General features: G+C 35.0%; 2 protein-coding genes across 2 annotated transcripts; both read right to left on the bottom strand.

Annotated features, from left to right (window-relative positions):
- Positions 1 to 10,219: 10,219 nt before the first annotated feature.
- LOC145164775 (uncharacterized) lies at positions 10,220 to 13,320 on the bottom strand. The gene is made up of 7 exons (XM_079083458.1): positions 12,885 to 13,320; positions 11,972 to 12,613; positions 11,729 to 11,866; positions 11,101 to 11,620; positions 10,710 to 11,033; positions 10,494 to 10,572; positions 10,220 to 10,381 (listed from the first exon to the last, which is right to left on the bottom strand). Exons 1-7 carry the CDS (start codon positions 13,318 to 13,320, stop codon positions 10,220 to 10,222), a joined length of 2,301 nt encoding a protein of 766 aa, XP_078939584.1.
- Positions 13,321 to 14,181: 861 nt separating this feature from the next.
- LOC145164774 (F-box protein At2g35280-like) lies at positions 14,182 to 15,069 on the bottom strand. The gene is made up of 3 exons (XM_079083456.1): positions 14,927 to 15,069; positions 14,680 to 14,836; positions 14,182 to 14,586 (listed from the first exon to the last, which is right to left on the bottom strand). The coding sequence occupies exons 1-3, from the start codon at positions 15,067 to 15,069 to the stop codon at positions 14,182 to 14,184; spliced, it is 705 nt and encodes a 234-aa protein (XP_078939582.1).
- Between the last annotated feature and the right edge of the window lie 1,377 nt (positions 15,070 to 16,446).

The following is a 16,446-nucleotide window of genomic DNA, read 5'->3' as shown; positions in this document are numbered from 1 at the left end:
ACATCAATGACACAAAATATTAATAAATGGTATAGATTACATATAATTAATGAAATTACACATACAATTCCTTGTCTGAACATGGCTTTAATGTTATTATGCAATGCACATGTGCGTATAAATGAATCAACATTCATATTTTTGGGACCCATTCCTTCAATCATGTCAATGCATGCTGTTCTGAACACTTGAGGATCACCCCCGCTTGATATATCTTCTTTGAACTTCAAAAATTTAAATACGCAGTAAATAACAAATAAATAAAGTTGTATTTGATCAAATATACATTCATTAGTTGATGTTTATTGAGAATTACCAAAGTCTTGCAGAGACGATGTCTTTTGCAGATTCTGACCCTAATACTACAAATATCCGACTCAAAATCTCTAATGGGAGATCATCTAATGAACGACGACTTCTAGTATTCGACATTCTACTTACAAAATAGACATTGGAGTAGTTGATTTCAATACCTTTTTAAAAAATTAGTGTAACTATGAAAAATAGTGTAACAGGGTATGGAAAAAAAACTTACTTTATGATGATCTGGTCGTGAGGAGTACAGGAGTGTCTATTATCGGAGAAAATCGATTTTGAGAACGATTACCCTTCGACGATTTGGGGGTTTTAGTGTTTGTATGGAGATTTATTGTAACATACACGTTCAGTTATCGTGTTATGTAATTTTAAAAGTGAATAATATTATGAAATATTATATGAAATTTGAGTATTGAGTTCTAACAGATGGTTTTTACTAGAAATGAAGTAAAACTATGTTTAGAATCAATCGGAAAATATTGGAAGTCTTATGAGATTCCAATCAAAAGATAAATATCGAAATTTAACGAAAATATAAAATTTTAAATAAGTAAAATTTTATTATTGAAAGTTGTAGATAATTCGTTAGAAACATTTAGGCGAAAACCTCATCGAAATCCGAGTTATAACGAAGAAGTTATAACCAATCGAAGATCCGCGAAAAAACCGGCACGACGCCGAATGACGTAAAAAGTGAGTTTTTGATAAACTACTTTTTAGCCTTTGTGATCTAAATGAAAGTCATAGTATTTGTTAAACCGATAATTTTCATAAAAAGAAGGTCCAAATCTGACTTCGTATGACGAAGTTATGATTTTTTTAAGTTCCGGGATAACAGTAGACAGTTAAAAACTCGAAATAAAGATCAAGTGATATTTAGCCTAAACAACCTAAACGAGAATCGAAGGTCTCGTCAATAGTAGTACAACGGTAAAAAGACTGACGAAAACGGACGTCGGATGAAGAAGTTATGAATTTTTAACAGATTTTCCTGTCCTGGTCTGTTAAAAATAATAATATTAAATATAAATCAAAACTAGCCAACGGAGTCTAAATAAAATTTGTAGAGTATATATTTACCTACACGTGCATATAAAGAACGTCAAAAACGGAGCTCGTATGCGAAAGTTATGAATTTCGGAAGTTTTTGGCTCAAAAATCGAGAAATCCTTGAAAACCGAGAAGAATCGCATGACTCAGCTTCGACAATGTCACCCCTTCTCGCATGCAGACGCGTGTCCGATCCGGAGAACCAAGTGATGCGAGGTCCAATAGCCTTCCGACGCGTGCCAGCTCCGTGTCAAGTCCGAAGTGCGCCAGCTACCCCTCGCGTCCGAGCCTCGCTGCTGCTGCCACGTGTCCAAGCCTCGCTACCACCTGCCCCCTTCCTCTCGCTTTAGATCTGAGGCTCGCACCTTTATAAAGGGTGCGAGACCTCCCGACTAATTTTTAGAAATTGGCACTTTTTCACCCCTAAACTCATATTTTTACTATTTAAACTTCCCCTGAAGCCCCAGAATCATTTCCAACATCCGAAACACGCCCCGAAGTACCTGAAGATCCCGAGAAATTTATCTTTTCGGTTTGAAACTCAACCCTCGTAGGGCTCGATTTTCAATAAAGCTCCCGGTTTTCAACAAAGAAAGCTATTTATTATAACGAAGTGTTGCACAAATTACTATTTTAACCCCCCGGTTATTTCACGGTGAGTTCAATATATAGGAACAATTGTATGTTATGTGTTATATGTGCTATGTGCTTTTCCATGTTATCATCTCGTGTTACTATTTCCGCTACTATGGTAGCAAAGTTGTACCTTTGACCATGTGATCAGTGAAAGGACCTAGATTCACGGTGGCACTGGTATGTAGCCTCTGGCCATGTATAGCATGTATCGTAAGAGAATGACTTCTATTCTATGGCATTGGCAGAAGGTTAGACAGGGCTAAAAGACTGAAATCTACCAAAATGTTTAATCAGAAAGTGTATGTCTTCTGTGCCATTTGGGCCGAAGCTTTATTGATGTATATCAAGTATGGAAATTGTTATGTCTCATTGATTGTATATCTTTAAATCAAATCATTGATTGATATGGAAAGTTTGTCACATGATTCACATATGCCTTTGTTGTTCCTTGTTCCTCTTTGCTTCTGCCATATTGAAGTATATATATGGCATAACGGTATATTGTATCTATTATTGAACTCACTAAGCGTCACCGCTTACCCCTCTCAATGTTTAACAATTGCAGGCAATAAGCAACCAGTATAGTTATATACTGATAGAAGATTTTGAATAGTTTGAAACTATTGTATTTAGTAATCATGTATGTATAAAAGTATAGTATCCTGGGTAGTTGTGTAATATATAACACTTTGTAATAGTTGGTTTGTATCCAGTCTTATGTAAACAAGTTATCAATGTAAAATTTTTTTTTTTTATGAATATGCAAGTAGCATGTTTTGGAGTAACAATTGTCAAATATGAAAGTATGGGTCTTTCAATCATGGTATCGGAGCAGTAGTTTAAGTGAACTAAATATCACAGATTGGTATTTAGACTTAAACTGTTGGAAGTTCAATATATGAACTGAGTCATTATAAGTATATGGATACAAACCATAGGAAAGACTTAAGTGGGGTATTGGGTAGTGATAAACCCTAGTATTTTAAAATATTAAATTACTTCAAAAAAATTTAGAAAATTAGTTTAAGTGAACTAGGAATTTTGAGAATTTCTAGACTTAAACATGGATTCTTAAGTGATGATGATACGATGTGTGTCAAGTATACTTTAGGTTGAATACCTAAATGGACAAGCACTTGAATATTAGAGGAGATATGCCTTATATTCTAATATGTGCTAAATGATAAATAAATATAACATGCCTTAGGTTGCTTACCTATATTGCTATTACTTGAGAAAGTTTAAGGTCTGTTACCGACCATAGTATGGAAGAGGAAATTTTATGTATTCCAGATTTAAAAATTTATGTATTAGAACTGATATGAAACTTTTCGAAGTGATAAAAAGACTTATGATAGTTGACATCGATAATTTTATAGATAAACGATCGAGGGATATCGTAAAATAATATTTATCAAGTGATATCGTAAATAGTGTATTAATACCTATAGAGTGGTGTTGTACATTCAAACTATGTTTAGTGAAATAATAACACCGTTGAAAGAATGTTGTGTATTTGAAGTACATTCGAACGAGATGAATGTTTTGGCATAACCAATGAAGTTGTTCCACCGCTGTCCAGATTGAAGCAGTAATTGCTTATAGAGTAGGAAGAACTGAAGATGGTGATCAATAGTTCGGCAGTATCGAAATTGATGTTGTGCACGATTTAGAAGAATCAAATGAAGATCAAAGGAAAGCCTAATGATGTTTTCAGACTCAATAGGCCAAGATTTTGTTAAAACATTATGATGTAGTATGCAGTTCGAGTAGTAACCCTATACATGATGCTTAGACTTAGTATTTAATAATACTGAGTGACGATTGACTTCTATCACATCCTTATGGAGGTTCCATTGTGTGTTAAGTCGACTTTAACATACAGAATTAGGATGGTGAAATAGGTTATTTGGTTGTGTAAAGGCCAAGTAACTTACTTGTCTAATTAAGGTAGAATGCTTAGTTGAAGAAGCAATACACCCATAGTATTGTATGAGAAAAGATGTTGTAGTTAGGAATGACAGTGAACCAAGTTGAAGCTAGTAGAGCTTGTTGAGATACAACTATAATGCGGACTTCCTAGGATAGACTCCTATGAAGAAGGCTTAAAAGATACAACCATGAGAAGAAGACTTACTCATATACAGGAATGACGATGTCATAGAAAGAAATGAAATAAACAAATATGCATGATGACTTGCATGAGCGAGAAGATGATGCAGGTAGTTGGAGACCGTTTGTCTCCACACTACTAGGGTAAATTCTGATATAGTGTGTCTTGCAGAGTAGACACTACCCGAGAAAGAATTTATATGAAGAATTTGGAAGTGAAATTCCTATCGACCTAGGAAACGTATTAGGATATGCTAGATCGAGCATATACGTAAAAAGAATTCTAGAAGGTGAATTTAAGAAATCCAAGATTGTTTGATTGAAACATGAAATCCCTAGTTGAGTCTAAGAGAAATTGTTGTATGTACTTGTTTGAACACACTCAGGTGTGAAAAGTTGATTTGTGAAAACTTTTGAATGGTGACTTGGGAACTGCAAGACAATACTTGGGACGAGTATGAGTATGTGTGAATAGTAGTAGAGGCCTATACTACTGGAAGCACAAGACTCACACTTGGATCAGGGAAAGTCACAAGGTTACCAAGAAGCTAGAAATTGATTCCGTTTTTGTTCGAGTATTTCATTACCTTCGTTTCGGTAATGACTAAGAAGATGATTTTCGTTCAGACCTTAATGGTCATAAAGAATCGAGTCTGATTAATATAAATCTGCGAAGTGAGTTGATTGGTTCAGAGAACCATGTTTTGTGTAGCGACGAAACTTCAGTCGGAAGATTGAAGAAGGAGATGGTCGAGGTAGTCGATAAAAGTATAACAACCTTCATTAAGGGATTAAGCAACTATTAGCTAGAAATGCTACTAGTTATGAAGATATTATATCATATTCGAACATGAAGGAAAGTTTCTTCTATGATAGTGTTCGACTAATAGAAATAAGAGTATGGTTCGTTGTGTGTCTTTTGTGTTATGAAATCAAAGGTCATTAGAATATGACCATTCAAATTGTTGTTGTAGCAAAGTAAAGACCTTATCTTGGGTTGATTCTACAACCAAAATTCAAGAAGGAGTAAGAGTCTGCAATGAGAATTCATTTTTCTCAGAGATTAGAACCGAAGGCCCAATAGAGAATGAAGAGCGAGTGCAGATTTGAGCACCGCCATCAATTAATAAGTTTGAAGAGTTTGAAAATCGTTTAGTTAAAGGCCGTACATTTCAGATTACCATAAAGGAGGCACACGGGGACCTGAATGTTGTGACTGATTTGTTTCTCGTCAACTCTAGACCTGCTCGTATTTTATTTGATTCTGAGGCCACAGATTCTTTTGTGTCTCATGAAATTGCGCATCCTTTTCAAATTGCTTACTTTGTACTCACCCAACCGTTTCATATAAATACCGCGGGAAGTTTATCATTACTTGCTGATAAAGTCTATAGAGACTGTGTGTCATAGAAATTGAAGGTTATAGTTTTCTTGCTAACCTGATTCCTATCTCCTTGCCCAACTTTGAAATTATTCTCGGCATGAATTGGTTGTCAAAGAATCGCACAGAACTCTTGTATTACGAAAAGATGATATGCATCCCTATCGAAATGGGGAATCCTATTTATGTCTACAGTAAACAAAGACTTAAAATCTTAAAAATAATCTCTTTTCTAGGAACCTGTAAACTTATATCGAAGGAGTATTCTACTTATCTATACAGTTGATATCTCAAAATAGGGGAAGAAAACTGTAAATGATGTTCCTGTTGATAATAAATATCCTGATATTTTTCCTCGATGATTTGCCTGAACTACCCCGGATAGGCAAATATAATGATGACCTAGCTTTATGACTAGTGTTGCTCAAATTTCCAAAGACTGCTATACAGAATGATAGCATTTGGGTAATAGTCGACCGATTGACTAAGAGTGCACATTTTCTTGCCATGCGTGAAACAGAACCAATAGAGAAATACGCACACGGTATACTTGGATGAAACCATTGCGATACATGGTGTACCGCTAAAGATTACTTCTGATGGTGATAGTACCTTCACTTCTCATTCATGGACAAGTATGCAAGGTGAATTGAGATCTAGCATTACTCTCAGCACAGCTTATCATCCCCAGACAGATGGTCAGAAGAAGAGAACAATCCAAACAGTAGAAAATATACTGAAGGTATATGAAGCACTATATGGGCGTAAATGTCATACTCCATTATGTTGGCGTGATGTAGGACAGAAAGTCCTTAGTGGCCATGAAATGATTCAAGACACTACTGATAAGATTCAAATTCTACGAGAAAGAATGAAAGCGGCCCAGGATCGACAGAGGTCATATCCAGAAAAGAGGAGACGACCCCTAGAATTCCGGGTGGGTGATTTTGTAATACTGAAGGTATCCCCATCGAAAAGTATTATGCGATTTGGGAAGAAAGAACGATTGGTAAGCAAGCATACCACTTAGAATTGCCTGAAGTTTTAACAGATATTCATGATGTGTTTCATGTAAGTTATCTGCGTAAAGGTTTAAGCATATATGATAAAATGCTCCTGTTATCCGAAGTGAAACTGGATAATAAAATAAGAATGAGATAATAGCGAAATATCCTCATTTGTCTAAATAGTTGTGATTTCAGGGACGAAATCCTCAAAAGGAGGAGGTATTTGTAACATACACGTTCAGTTATCGTGTTATGTACTTTTAAAAGTGAGAATTATTATGAAATATTACATGAAATTTGAGTATTGAGTTCTAACAGATGGTTTTTACTAGAAATGAAGTAAAACTATGTTTAGAATCAATCGGAAAATATTGGAAGTTTTATGAGATTCCAATCAAAAGATAAATATCGAAATTTACCGAAAATATAAAATTTGAAATAAGTAAAATTTTATTATTGAAAGTTGTAGATAATTTCGTTAGAAACATTTAGGCGAAAACCTCATCGAAATCCGAGTTATATCGAAGAAGTTATGACCAATCGAAGATCCGCGACAAAACCGGCACGGCGCCAAATGACGTAAAAAGTGAGTTTTTGACAAACTACTTTTTAGCCTTGGTGATCTAAATTAAAGTCGTAGTATTTGTTAAACTGAGAATTTTCATAAAAAGAACGTCCAAATTTGACTTCGTATGACGAAGTTATGATTTTTCTAAGTTTCGAGATAGCAGTAGACAGCTAAAAACTCGAAATAAAGATCGAGTGATATTTAGCCTAAACAACCTAAACGAGAATCTAAGGTCTCGTCAATAGTAGTACGACAGTAAAAAGACTGACGAAAACGGACGTCGGATGAAGAAGTTATGAATTTTTAACAGATTTTCCTGTCCCGGTCTTTTAAAAATAATAATATTAAAAATAAATTCAAAACTAGCCAACGGAGTCTAAACGAAAGTTGTAGAGCATAATGTTACCTACGCGTGCATATAAAGAACGTCAAAAAATAGAGCTCGTATGCGAAAGTTATGAATTTCGGAAGTTTTTGGCTCAAAAATTAAAAAATCCTTGAAAACCGAGAAGAATCGCATGGCTCAGCTTCGGCCACGTCGCCCCTTCTCGCATGCAGACGCGTGTCCGAGCCGGAGAACCAAGCGATGCGAGGTCCAATAGCCTTCCAACGTGTGCCATCTCCGTGTCAAGTCCGAAGCGTGCCGGCTACCCCTCGCGTCCGAGCCTCGCTGCTGCTGCCGCGTGTCCAAGCCTCGCTGCCACCTGCCCCCTTCCTCTCGCTTCGGATACGAGGCTCGCACCTATATAAAGGGTGCGAGACCTCCCGGCTAATTTTTAGAAATTGGCACTTTTTCACCTCTAAACTCATAGTTTTACTATTTCAACTTCCCCCGAAGCCCCGAAATCATTTCCAACACCCGAAACACGCCCCGAAGTGCCCGAAGAGCCCGAGAAATTTATCTTTTCGGTTTGAAGCTCAACCCTCATAGGGCCCGGTTTTCAATAAAGCTCCCGATTTTCAACAAAGAAATCTATTTATTATAACTAAGTGTTGCACAAATTACTATTTTAACCCCCGGTTATTTCACGGTGAGTTCAATATATAGGAAAAATTGTATGTTATGTGTTATATGTGCTATGTGCTTTTCCGTGTTATCATCTCGTGTTATTATTTCCGCTACTATGGTAGAAAATTTGTACCTTTGACCATGTGATCAGTGAAAGGACTTATATTCACGGTGGTACTGGTATGTAGCCTCTGGCCATGTAGAGCATGTCTCGTAAGAGAATGACTACCAAAATGTTTAGACAGGGCTGAAAGCCTGAAATCTACCAAAATGTTTAATCAGAAAGTGTATGTCTTCTGTGCCATTTGGGCCGAAGTTTTATTGATGTATATCAAGTATGGAAATTGTTATGTCTCATTGATTGTATATCTTTGAATCAAATCATTGATTAATATGAAAAGTTTGTCACATGATTCACATATGCCTTTGTTGTTCCTTTTTCCTCTGTGCTTCTGCCATATTGAAGTATATATATGGCATAACGGTATATTGTATCTATTATTGAACTCACTAAGCGTCACCGCTTACCCCTCTCAATGTTTAACAATTGCAGGCAATAAGCAACCAGTATAGTTATATACTGATAGAAGATTTTGAATAGTTTGAAACTATTGTATTTAGTAATCATGTATGTATAAAAGTATAGTATCCTGGGTAGTTGTGTAATATATAACACTTTGTAATAGTCGGTTTGTATCCAGTCTTATGTAAACAAGTTATCAATGTAAAATATATTTTTTTATGAATATGCAAGTAGCATGTTTTGGAGTAACAATTGTCAAATATGAAAGTATGGGTCTTTCATTTATCGTCCGGAAAAGTTGAGACATTCTGAATGGTTGAAAAACTTATAACACTGGTGTGACGTCAGACGTATGATGGCGCCTTTACGCTTTAGAGTGCAAAAAGACCAAAGTGCCCTTGAAATCATTCCAAATATGTGAATACTAAGGATATTTGTGTCAAAACACATTATTCAAATATTATAACCTTTTATAGGTAACAGTGGAATTTTGATTGTTGAAATGGAATTGTAATTTTGATTATTGAAATGGAAAAGACAAAAATAACATATATATCATAATCTATAATGTAATACATTAGTGTATATATATATATATATATATATATATATATATATATGTATATATATATATATATATATATATGTATATATATATATATATATATATATATATATATATATATATATATAAAAGCACAAAAGAGTTAGCAATAGGAACTTTTTGGGCATTAAGATTTTTGCCACATTTTTTTGGTAACTTTGACACTTTTGGCCCTTGGAAACGATACTTTTACATTTTGATTAAAAAAACACAAAAAAACTTTAGATTTTTGCCACAACTTTTTAGCCACTTTGACACTTTTAGTCCTTATTGTAAAAAATTATACATTTGGCACAATATACACGAAAAACATTTAGGTTTTTTTCACAATTCTTTAGCCACTTTGATACTCTTGGGCTTTACAGTCAATAGTTTTACATTTTGACATAAAAAACACAAAAAAAACATCCCCGGGCGAAGCCCGGGCTTTCTTCCTAGTTTACATTTATGTATTGATATTAAACCAAATTACAAATTAACTTCATCTGAAAAAAAACATTAAACACAAAAACATCTAGTCATTATCTTCTTCCTCCTCTTCTTCTTCATCCTCTTCTTCTTCATTGCTCGATGTACTATACTCATAACTACCCTCGCTGTCAAGAATACCATCATCGTCGTCCTCATGAGTTTCACCTTCTTCATCAATATTATTTTCATTATCTGAACCGTTGCTTGACATTTCGTGATCATCATAATTGTCTGTATCGGCTGCACTTGGTATAATGATTTCATTTGATTCAACTTCATCTTCTTGGAAAGCAACGTCTTTCTGAGGATGATTTTCATCAGTCCAACCACGAGGTTTAACTTTAAATACACCCCACCAGTCCGACTTGTTTGTTTTCGAACTTGGGTAAGGAATGTAACACACTTGAGTGGCTTGCATGGCTAAAACAAATGGCTCGAACTTGTTGTATTTTCTTTTGACGTTTATCTCGACCAAGTTATATTGTTTGTGAACCTTAACTCCTATGTTAGGATTTCCTCTACCTTACCATAATAATCACCTTATTGGCTACTAACACACAATCCGCTTGATTTGTTCAGACTATGAGCTTCTGTGTGAAACTTGTAACCATTGACAAAGTATACACTATATAATTTCACTTTTTTGAATGGCATTTTGGAAAGGTCAGATATATACTTGTTGTTTATCGGGATCTTACGTGCCTATATGAAAAATGGTAAAACACTTAATTAGAGTTAATTATAACCATAACAAAAAATAATAAATTTTAAAAAATACAAAAATAACACCCACATAGTTTTGAAACCATACTACAAAGTTCTTCTCAACTTCAGATGCAAGGACCTGTTCATCCATATCCCCCATAAGTTCATTCAAATTTTCTTCAAATATTCTGTATCACCATTTTGAATAACATTTTGAAGTTACTATGAAGGTAATAAACAAAATCATGCATGTTAATGTTATTAATTCATAGCAATTACACAACAAATGACTATTATAATTAAAAGTGATGCATATGTTACGTACCTGATGTAATGCTTGATCTTATCTTCGTTAAGGAGTATGTAAGTTTGGACAGCATGCACTTCCTCATCAGACATCATTCTATTTGTGAATCTTCCATAATGACGCCCAGGATATGAAAATATATCTAACATGTCGTTGTTAGCATCTACTTGCTCATCTCCTCCTCCATCATCATTTCGAGGCAACGTTCTATTACGTGTAGGGACACCAGTCTCGAAATAATGAGAGCAAAATATTGATGCTTCACGTAGCAAGTACGCATTAACAACGGACCCTTCCACTCGAGCTTTATTTTTCACATCTTTTTTCAACTGATTTAGATACCTATAGTGAAGATTATTTAAATCAGCTTACAAAAATAGCAACATACATTATGATGTACCATACAAACCTTTCAAATGGATACATCCACCGATATTGGATAGGACCGGCTATCTTCGCTTCGTATGGAAAATGTACTGGTAAATGTTCCATGGAGTTAAAAATACCAGGGACAAAGATGGTCTCTAATTTACATAGTATTATTGGGATCTCGGTTTCAATCCTTTCCATGTCTTTTGTTGTGATTGATGTTGCTGTTAATGTTTTCAAGAAAATACTCAAATCTGTTAATGCTTCCCACACTTGTTTTGGCAACATCTCACGAAATGCAATTGGCATCAATCTTTGCATAAAAATATGACAATCGTAGCTATTTATTCCGACTAGTCTACACCCTGTTAAATCAACACACCTCCCCAAATTAGAAACATAACCATCCGGGAAACGCAATTTCTCCACCCATTGGCATATGGCTTTCTTTTGATTCTTGTCCAGAGTGTAGTATGCTCTTTCATTATCTTCGACTCCTTTTCTCTTCCTACAATAGAGCTTCAGATCTCTTCTGGCTGCTACATTGTCCTTCGTCTTCCCTTTGACATCCATTACAGTGTAAAAAAAGTTTTCAAATACATTTTTCACAATATGCATAACATCAAAATTATGTCTAATGAGGTTTGTTTTCCAATATGGTAAATCACAAAATATGATTTTCTTTTTCCAACCATGATCGCCACATCTTCTGTTTACATCATCAGCATTTAGTTCAGTCACTTTTACCAAACCTAATTGTTCAATCTCCCTTAAAGTTTGTTCACCATTCTTACTTGGAGGAAGACCTTATATCATTTCACGATTCTTCTTGAACTTATTTTTATCCTTTCTATATGGGTGATTTACCTGTAGAAATATTCTATGGCAGTCAAACCATGACATCTTATTACCATTCTTTAGTCTGAATGCTTGTGTATGTTTCCCAGAATGAGGACATGCTAGCTTACTTGCTATAGACCATCCGGACAACATTGCATATGCTGGAAAATCGCTTATTGTCCACATCAAAGATGCTCTTAGATGGAAATTTTTTTTTAAAGATATATCATATGTTACTACGCCTTCTTCCCATAATTGCTCCAACTCTGCAACAACTGGTTGCAAAAATACATCTATTTTATGCTTCGGGTTTGACGGTCCTGAAACAAGTGCGGTCAAAAACATGTAAGGCTCTTTCATGCACATAGAAGGTGGCAAGTTATAAGGTGTAATAATAATAGGCCAAGATGAATATTGTTTTCCAAATGCTCCATGTGGTGCAAACCCATTTGTACTTAGGCCTAATCTTACATTACGTACTTCTGCTGCAAATGAAGGATGACTTTTGTCAAAGTGCTTCCAAGCTTCAGAATCGGATGGATGACACATTACTCCAGCATCATTTCCATGATTCTCGAAGTGCCATCTCATGGAAGCGGCTATGGCTTGTGAAGCATACAGTCTCTTCAACTTTGGAGTCAAAGGAAAGTAATGCATTTTCTTGAAGGATACGCGAGAACATCTGGCCAAATTTTTTGACCATTTGTACCTATCTGCATTGCAGAATTTGCACCGATAAAGATCTTTGTCTTGCCTCCAATATATCATACATCCAGACCTGCAGCTGGTCAATCATCTCCATAGGCAAACCTAGTGCTTGTATTAACTTTTTGCTCTCGTATAAACTACCTACCATATTATTCTCCTCCGGTAACACATCATTTATCAACTGGCAGATAGCGTCATAACTTTGCTCAGGTATGCGATACTCTGATTTTTATATTCAATAGTCTAGCTACAGCAGATAGTTGTGTCACTTTTTACATCCAGGCCACAATTCTTTATCGGATGCATCTAGCATATCAAAGAATTTTTTATCTAGTGCATTTGGCTCCTCTTCAGGATCACTATTATTTAAATCAAGAGCCATTGCATCTATGACCATTTCTCTATAAGAACATGCACCTTCACTAAAATTTGTGTTTGAATCATCCACCCCTAAAAAAGTATTGTCATCATCAATTGATGTTTCGCCATGTTTATCCCAACACCAATATTCATCAACAAAACCAAACTTGTACAAATGATGCTTAACAGTATCAACTTCTGTATATGGTATGTTACGACATTTTATGCATGGGCATTTGATTTTATCTTCGTCCATGAACCTATGTTGACTAGTAGCAAAGTCTATAAATTTTTTCACTCCTTGTACGAAAACAAGCGATATACAACTACTACTATCTTTTCTTTCATACATCTATTTTCTACTTGGATTGTTCATTGTCTTAAATTTGTAAAGTATAAATTTAAATAACACAATATTAATTGTATGTTCATTAATGTTGATTTGAATTCATATATGACATTGGAAGTAAATATATAGTTACCATACAAACATCGCAAAGGTACCTTAACAACGACTCATTTCACAAAGCTAATGACCGAATGCTGAACAAATCTTCAAAGTTTTCTAATTTGAATGGTTGAATAACTTTTATAATTGGATAAAGGCTTAGAATATTAGTAGAATGGTTTAATTGAGATCGACACTTGCAGAACACATATTCAAACAAAGTGTCTATCGATTAGGGAACCTTCGACAACCCTTGATTTCAATGTGTTGGATGGATACTAGGTCATATTATTAGGTCGATATTATTCAATACCAGGTTAAAACTCATGTAGTATACGGGTAATTATAAATGTAAATAACATTCATAATAAATATAGATATAAATCTACTTAAAATATAAATTCTATATATACAGTATTTTCCTTAATAACGACTTGATTAAACACTTTTTTTTATTTCCATAGCAAAATGGTGCCTTCACTTTAGAGATTGCAAATAGACCAAAGTGCCCTTGAAATCTATCCAACTAGGTCACAATGAACTTTTGGTTAGTAAAATGAAAAAGACAAAAATAACATACATATCAAAACTAACATATATATATATATATATATATATATATATATATATATATATATATATATATATATATATATATATATTAACATTTAATAAAGTTAAAAGTATGTATTCCCATTACACCAAAATAAACATACAATATGCATCACTAATTGTGTGAATCAAACAACAATCATATATATATAACTACTTCAAACTAATGTCAAGCATCCTAGCAAACTTAACAAAACATGCATCCCACAAACAAATTTCACAATTCAACAACCAACTGTATTGATACATAAAAGCTATTCCATAACTGCTCACAGAAGGATTCTTTGCACAACTTCTATGTAAGCCATGGAATTTTATCTGCTTTGATCTCCTTACCAAGTGGTTTTGAACCTTGTTACAGGTATGCCTTACATTCCAACTTCTTCTAGTATTAATGTAGGCATTATTTAACATGATCAGAGCTTCTTGCTTCCTTTCAATGCCTTCGGCCATCAACATCATTCCCAGAACGAAGATTGCATCCAACTTCCCCTGATCGGCTGCATCTTGAAGCAACTGTTTCCCTGCTATTTCTTCCCCTATCGTAAAATACTTCGCCTGCCATACAATAAGTAATCATACAATTTTAAAAATACAAATATAGAAAACTAATTGAATTCGCAATTATCTGATTGCTTAAAAAAAGAGTACCATTCCATCGTTGAAGAGTACGTGTGCGTTGTTCAACTTTCTGCATTTGCTTATGACTTCATACTGTTGAATACTTAATGGACGAAAGCTTAATCGATTTGTGTCTATAATTTTATATATTGCGTCTGATGTTACAGAATCCGTAAAGAGTTTGCAACTATAATTCACAAATCAACAAAATTAATCTATTAAACACTAAATTAAATATGTATATAAGTATAATATAAGTAATGCACATCATACTTACACTAACTGGCACTTAAAAGCATCGATTGGTGAATTTACTCCAACCGTAGTTACTATTTTTTTGATCAAGTGCGACGGAAAAGCAGTAATTCTTGTTCCTTGTTGTCTTGTTTGCATTCTTTCTGATGAACAACTCGCTGCCATTATGTTGAACTGCGTCGAGTGTGGTTCAAATTATATAACAACAACGATTTTAGGGTTTATTGATCAACGTGCCAGAATTTTGATTGTTGGGAATGGAATGTAGATGATCAATCGTCGATAAACTGAAACGACGGGATAAGTCTGACTACAAATTATGGCGCCTAAGTGTTTAGACAATGAATTGACATAATTGCCCTTTAACGTACAAAGGTTACTACGTAAATGGTTAGGGTATTTTTGTCAATACCTACGGGCATTGTTGTAAATAAATTGACATTTTAAATTTAAAAAGATGAAGCTAAATAAAATTATTGATTAAATTTAGAGAGAAGAATTTAAATAAAATTATTGACATCAGTAGAATTCGAACCTGCGACTTCGGGTAGGAAGTAAGACGCGTTTGCGAGCTAAACTAAATTAACTTTTGTTTCTTTTAATTGAAAAACCATAATATTTTGTTCATTAATATTGCAGCCCATATGTCATCCATGGACACCACAAGCCACTACCATGTTGACCAATGACCCACATGTCATCCATATGTCATCCATGGACACCATAAGCCATTACCATGTTGACCAATGACCCATATGTCATCCATGGACACCATAAGCCACTACCATGTTGACTAATGACCCATATGTCATCCATATGTCATCCATGGACACCACAAGCCACTCGCATGTTGACCAATGACCCGTATATCATCCATGGACACCATAAGCCACTACCATGTTGACCAATGACCCATATGTCATCCATATACACCATAAGCCACTACCATGTTGACCAATGAACCATATGTCATCAATATGTCATACATGGACACCATAAGCCACTACCATGTTAACCAATGGCCCATATGGCATCCATATACACCATAAGCCACTACCATGTTGACCAATGACCCATATGTCATCCATGGACACCATAAGCCACTACCATGTTGACCAATGACCCATATGTCATCCATATACACCATAAGCCACTACCATGTTGACCAATGACCCATATGTCATCCATGGACACCATAAGCCACTACCATGTTGACCAATGACCCATATGTCATCCATATGTCATCCATGGACACCATAATCCACTACCATGTTGGCCAATGGCCCATATGTCATCCATATACACCATAAGCCACTACCATGTGACCAATGACCCATATGTCATCCATGGACACCATAAGCCACTACCATGTTGACCAATGACCCATATGTCATCCATATGTCATCCATGGACACCATAAGCCACTACCATGTTGACCAATGACCCATATGTCATCCATATGTCATCCATGGACACCATAAGCCACTACCATGTTGACCAATGATCCATATGTCATCCATGCACACCATAAGCCACTACCAT

This window comes from Lactuca virosa, chromosome 3 (genome assembly GCF_052849685.1).
Source record: "Lactuca virosa cultivar CGN04683 chromosome 3, Lactuca_virosa_CGN04683_v6, whole genome shotgun sequence".
NCBI lineage: Eukaryota > Viridiplantae > Streptophyta > Magnoliopsida > Asterales > Asteraceae > Lactuca > Lactuca virosa.
Note: the sequence above shows the minus strand (reverse complement) of the source record. Positions and strands in the feature narration are given on the sequence as shown.